Source organism: Vulpes lagopus, chromosome X (assembly GCF_018345385.1).
Source record: "Vulpes lagopus strain Blue_001 chromosome X, ASM1834538v1, whole genome shotgun sequence".
Lineage (NCBI taxonomy): Eukaryota > Metazoa > Chordata > Mammalia > Carnivora > Canidae > Vulpes > Vulpes lagopus.
The window spans coordinates 65,656,907-65,663,914 of NC_054848.1; the positions used below are offsets into that span (position 1 = coordinate 65,656,907).

The following is a 7,008-nucleotide window of genomic DNA, read 5'->3' on the forward strand; positions in this document are numbered from 1 at the left end:
TTCCACATGGTTTAAATGGTTGAAAACAAAGTATTTTGTGACAAGAGAACATCATGTGAAATTCAAATATTAATATTTATAAATAATGTTTTATTGGAATACAGCTGCACTCATTGATTTATGTATTATGTATTGTCTTTGGCTGCCTTCATACGACAGTGGCAAAGTTGAGCAGTTTCAAAGCAAACTTTATGGTTTACAAAGTCAAAATATTTACTCTCTGGCCCATTGCAGAAAAAGATTGCTGGTACTTCTTTTAGAAGGATGATGTGTGCCGTAAATGCATGACTCATCTAACCTTTATAATATTTGCCAGGACAGGAGACTGAATATGGGACAGGAGACTAAATAAGCAGGCTCCAAACACCTGAAGGGCAAAACCAAATTTCCTAGTCTTTCAGAGCAAGGGAAACAGAAACTCATCAGGCTCTCAGTCAGCACCTTTCGAGTTTGCTATACCTGAGGAAAAGAGAAGAACCAATTTGACTCTTACTAAGACTTCAACTCAGCTCAGTATCTGATTAGATTAAGATGATGAGCACCTTACCCTTCCTAAAGAAGAAAAGGGTCCTCTCCCTGGTAGAAGATACCATCTGGAGTTTCTATGGTTCTTTTATATACAGTGTTCACCATGTAAACAAACAATATAATAGTTATGCAAAGAAGCAAGAAGATGTGACCACAACAAAATAACAGCTGGCCCCACAGGCGACCTAAATATTGAAGATTGTAGAAAAGGACTGTAAAGTAACTATAATTAATATGTTAAATAGAAAACATGAACAAGTAAAGATGAAAACTGGAGAATTTCACAGAAATTGGAATCTATTTAAAAAATCAAGTGGATATTCTAGAAGTGAAAAATATAGTACCTGAAATAAAAGACTCATTGGATGGATTTAACAGCAGACTACATGAAAGAGAACAGGAAGTAATAAACTCAAATACAAGTAAATAGAATATAGCCAAAATTAATCACAGAGAGAAAGAAGAATGAAAAGAATACAACAAAGTGTGAGAGAGTAAATTGCAATGACTGGTATCTTTAAGTATTTCAATAACCTATAAGCTGAATATCATCTCAACTTTATATAAAGAAACAAAAATAGAATTTTTAACAACCCTAACTTCACACAGAAATTTATTAGTGATCTGTCCCATTTTTTGTATCTAACTTGCTCAAAATATAAATGAGATAATGTGTGAACTAAATTATTGTGACTAGATATCACCTAATGGCTATTTAAGACAATATCTTAACCGTTATTTTATAATTTAAAATATCTTTATTCTTTCCTGTTTTTTTGTAACACCAGCTTTTAAGTTTTTATTTAAATTCCAGTAGTTAACATACAGTGTAATACTAGTTTCAGGTGTACTATAGTGATTCGACACTTCTATACAACACCCGATGCTCATCACAATGAGATAACACCAGCTTTTTATGCAAGACTAAAAATATGATAAAGTGCAAAGAAAAGCATTCTAATGGGTTAGGAGATTGGGATTCAAGAAGAGTTTTATTGTGACTAATCCTTTGGGAGAACACAGAGCCCTTGATCAGCTCAAGGGGTGCAGGAATTTCTTTTTATTTTTAAGATTTTATTTATTTATTCATGAGACACACACACACACATACACACACACACACACAGAGAAGCGGGCTCCGTGCAGGGAGCCTGATGTGGGACTCCATCCTGGGACTCCAGGATCACGCTCTGGGCCGAAGGCAGTCGCTAAACTGCTGAGCCACCCAGGCATCCTGGGTGAAGAAATTTCTAAGAGGAAAGATGTAATCCTTAATTACTCAGGAAAGCAGGAGGTGAATCTTTTTTAAAAGGCAGAAAACAAATGACCTAGGCTGAGTGGTTCTAAACGAGAGGGATCCATGCTACACTTACTAGAATTGTTTGTTTTCTAAAATTGACTCTACCTAAGAATTACAAATTAGAATCTCCAGAGGTGAGGCCTCTAAGCAGGTGGATTATAGGTAAAGCTCCACAGGTAATTCTCTATGCATATTCCTCTAGTTAATAATGTCTGACATAAGCTATAAATAAGTTAAAATTCTGAAGCCTTTCAACACATTTTGAAAGGTAGAGGTCTAAAGGCAAAGGAGTATATTTCAAATTTGGGTGAGCTGTACTAACTAGACTTTGGACAAGAAAATGTATAAGGAAGTAAGTAGAAGTGTTAGAGAACTTAGTCAACTGATTGGCATTGTTAAGCAAATTAGGCACATTCAGACTTATATAAAATAATTATTTGTTATATGCTTACTATATAGTATGTTTCATAAAGAAGAAAACTATTTCCTGGTACTTTTCACTTGTACTGAACAAAGTCTTCCACCAGGTGGTGGTAAAGACACATTTGAGAAAAGAGCAGGCAGAACCAATTTCTTAACCTCTTTGTGATGGACCTCTTCTCAGAATAATGCTTTTAAGTGGATAAAACAAAATACATGGCAATGCATGCCCTTCTTTAAATGTTTTAAAAAACAGTACCTAACAGATCTAATAAAGCCATAGTTTTGAAGTAGTGATAAGTGTAAATGTTTCAAGATATTTGCAAGTACAGCATAATATGAAAATATTTGTGATTTCTGTAAGTGACAAAATCTAAGGTCCCGCTAATACTACTGTGATTTGTTGCCTACACTCATTATTGAAGAAAATGTTCATTTTCAGTCTGAGGTTAATGAAAATAAAGGTCAATTTCCTACATTTAAATTCATAGACACATGAATTCTATCCACAGACACCCCCCCCCCCCACTAAAGAGGCCCCATATTAAGAATTTCTATCCTAAAAAAAGAAAGAATTTCTATCCTATGGTGAAATATTATTAGGTATGGATAGTGATTACTTATGATCTAAGTTTTTTAAAATATATATGATAGTGAAGTTACATACAGATAGATCACAATTTATGAAATAGAAAAAGTTTCTAAAAAGGCATAAAATAAATCATTGTATGTAAATCCATTTCTCCCCTTTGTTTTCATCATAAAACTGGAAATTAAATTCCTCTATGGAAAAAAAGATATGTTTCCAAATATAAATTATTTTAAATCAGATTTTGAAAAGCACTTAAAAAGATTTCTGAAAAAAAATATTTTTAATCTTACATCACAAAGTAAACATTAAAATAGTTGTTTCTTGCCTACTTACCATACACAGGGTATTATTATATGCAACACTTTGTATATATTATTACACCGAATACTAAAATTGTGTAACATTTTTATTACTCTAACACCCATTTTACAAGAGTCAGAGTTGTTGTGTTAGGGAATCAGACTTATCTGGGTTCAATCCTGGCTCCATTTATCAGCTAAGTGAGATTGGTCATTTCTTAACCTCTGTAAATTAAAATGTCCTTATATGGAAAACAAGGATAATATAAAAATATTATTTATATCATGGTGGTAATGTGAGATAATAGATGAAAATAATGTAGTATCCTGCCTGGCACACTATCAGTTTATCATGATCACCAGTGATCCACACATTGTCAAATCTAGTCCATTTTCAATCTCCATCGTATGTAATCCATCAGTAACTTTTAACACAGGTGATTACTCCCTCTTCCTTGAAATAAATCTCTTCACTTGGCTTGTGGGATTCTACTTCCTCTTGGTTCTCTCATTTCACTGACTGGCTGTTCTTCTCAGCCTAATTGATACATTCTTTTAATTTTCTTAAATTCAAAATATTGGAGTATCCAAAGGACTCATTCCTTGGACCTCTTCTCTGATACTCTAGATGATCTCATAGTCCCATAATTTTAAATGCCAAATATAAGTTAGTACCATAACATTTATAAAGCAGCCAAGTCCTCCCCTGAGCTCTAGAGACTCACATATCCAACAGATTACTCAACATTTGTACTCAGATGTTTAGTTAACAATGTAGATTTAACACATCCAAAACTTCATACTTGACTTGCCTTCCCCCAAACATGCTTCTCCCACATTTTTCCCTATAGTAGTAAACGTCAACTCCATCCTTCCAGTTTCTCAGAGTCTCCCTCACACAAGCATATTCAATCCACTTAGGAAATCCTGCCCATTCCACCTTCAGAAGTTATCCAGAATCCAGTCCCTTTTTACCACCACCACTGCTACTGGTCTCCCTGCTTCCACCCTTATTTCCTTGTAGTCTCTTCTCACTACAGACAAGAGTGATCTTTAAAAAAAAAACAAAACATCATGTCACTTCTCTACATTAAAAGAGAACACCTTACCATGGACCTATGTGGTTTAGACTTCTATTGTTTTCGGATCATGTCTCCTATCACTCTCACTGTACCCACCATCACATTGTACCTATTCTGTTCCGTCCATACTGACCATTTTGTGGTTCCTCATATATGCCTCAGGTCCATTAGCCTTGCAAGGCATTTTCCTCTGATATCTACAGGGCTCACGCCCTCACCTCCTTCAGTTCTTTGCTCAGTTACCACCTTTTTTTTGAAGGCCACCCTGTTTAAAATTGCAAATCACCCAAAGGTCTAACACCCTTCCTGTTTTATTTATTTATTTTTCATAGCACTTACCACCATCTGATAATCTTTTACTTAATTTATTGTCTATGTTTCCAAACTTAAATGTTAGGTCCATATTGACAGAAATTTTTATCTGCTGTTCACTGCTGTATTCCCAGTACCAACAATACATTTGTTTAATGAGTATCTAATTTTTTTCATTTTAATACTTTATCAGGTGCTACACAGTTTATGCCTGACCCCAAGCTCATGGATCACGGGCAGTCCCATCCAGAAGATGTAGATATGTACAGCACTAGAAGCTGAAATAGTCTGCATAGAGAACTGCAAGATGTGTGAAGTTGAAAATTATGATGAAAAAAATCATGTAAAGGGTAACTGTGACACAAAAAGTATCACTTTCTTTTTAGGATATAACTTTTAAACAAAGTTTTTCCCTCACATCTGATACAATGTACAGTTTGACCAGTCACATAAGGGATTAAAACACAAACTGTAAATTTAATCCAAACAATATTAAATGGATGAAGAGGCAGAAGTAGAAGTTTTGGGATGCATTTGATAATTTTAAGAATGTTTATAAAAAAAACAAAAATAGAGTAAATATATACTGATGAAATATGTATGTGTATATATAAATATTTATACAGATACATATACATATTTGCTTTAGATTTTTCAAATTATTGTTAGCTAAATTAGAATGGTGTATAGAAGGATGTGTTCCTCTGCTCTTTTTTTTTCATCCCTCAGAACTGGAATAAAATATCCATATTTTATGACATGTGGGTTGGCTTTGTCTCTTTGTTTTATTAATGTCAACTCCTCTTAAATGTCCAAAAACACTTCTAACTATTTAAGAGGACCATATTCTACAAGGGACTCCAATGCTGCTTAGAAATCCTACTGGTTCCCTTAGGTGGTTTCCTATTCTGTTCCCCAGGAGAAGTATTACAGACCTTTTATTCTCAAGCTAGACATGACCATTTTCAGCCTTTCCCTTCTACCTTCAAGACTTACCTCTTTTCAGTCATGCATCCCCCTTGTCTAAGGCTAGTGCTTGTGTTCTTGATCTCATTCTTTCCCATGTTTTCCAGTAGCATATTCTATCCTGTTTAATCTACAGTCTTTGGTTTCTCTTTTCATTCATTTCTTTTTCTCAATCTCTAAATAGCTTCTGATCTTTTTTGTCTAAAAATAGTAACTTGATGGGATGAGCACTGGGTGTTATGCTATATATTGGCAAATTGAACTCCAATAAAAAATAGGTTTGCAGCAAAAAAAATAAAAATAAAACTATACCAAGCTATAAAAACAATAAATAAATAAATAAATAAATAAATAAATAAATAAATAAAGTAACAAAAAAAAAACTTTCCTTAACTCTGCCTCTTTCTCTCAAGCTGTCTTCACTTTCTCTGTCCTATGATTGCCATACTTGATTAAAAAAAAAGTGTCAGTTCCATACTTTCTCACTTTTGATTCCTCTCCAACTTTCTGCTGGCTTCCTGGCCTCTATACCTATTTGAATTTTCTGTAATTATTGACTCTCAAACACTCCCTCCTTGAAACTCACTCCTCCCTTTGCTCTCTTGTCATTCTTCATTCTTCTCTTGCTCTGAATCAAAATACTGTAGCTCTTCTAGTTGCATTCCTAGTCATCTTTTCTCATTCTGTATGCTCTCTCATTTTCATTCAAAATACTTTACTGACTTTAGCCAACATTTGTATTTCCTTACCATTTATATGTCCAGCTACAATATTTCTTTAGAGCTGTAGACCTATTTTCTAATTATCTATTATTCAATCTACCTTACATCCCATCAATATCCCCAGTGTTAATATGCCTAAGATTAAATTGCCTCTACCTCTCTCTTATTTCTGTGTTTTCCAAATCTGCCCTACCTTTTATACTCTTTCCTAATTCATGCTCCCATTCAAGTTTTCATCATCACCTTCCTGAATTATTAGAATAGCCCTCCAGCTGCCCTCCATCAATCTTGTTTTCTGTCACTTCAGAATGTGTTCTGTTTGCAGGTAGCAGTAAACCAATTAACAGTGAATAAGAGTCTACTTAATGTCCAGAATTAATACAGGGTTCATTCAGTAGCTCATTAGTGCCATCAAGGACCTAAACATTTTCTCTTTCCATTCTGTTCTTTAGTATGTGAATTTGTCATCTCATGGTCACAAAATGGCTGTTGTTCCTCTGAGGAATACATGCACATTCAAAGTAGGAAGAAATTAGGACAAATTCTGCTATATGCTTCTGACCCTCTATTATCAGAAAAGTAAATGCTGTCTTAGAGCCTCTCTCAGAATTCTTGTCTATATCTTAACCAGAGCTTACCATGTAGCCACCTTAGCTCAAGGAAAACTTGCAAATCATATTTTTTCTATGGTAAGGAAGGCAAGGAGTAAGGAATATGGAATGAGTGTTGAGCTTCAGATAACATAGTGTCCACTACCCTATTCTTATAACCCATCTGACGTGTTATG

At 34.3% G+C, this 7,008-nt stretch overlaps 1 protein-coding gene across 1 annotated transcript in view; it reads left to right on the top strand.

Annotated features, from left to right (window-relative positions):
• Positions 1 to 5,293, top strand: part of APOOL (apolipoprotein O like) — a 111,632-nt gene extending 106,339 nt beyond the window's left edge. Inside the window, exon 9 of the mRNA XM_041742239.1 lies at positions 4,727 to 5,293. Coding sequence (XP_041598173.1) covers positions 4,727 to 4,815 — 89 coding nt within the window. The 3' untranslated portion in view covers positions 4,816 to 5,293. The remainder of the gene's footprint in view (positions 1 to 4,726) is intronic.
• Positions 5,294 to 7,008: the final 1,715 nt, after the last annotated feature.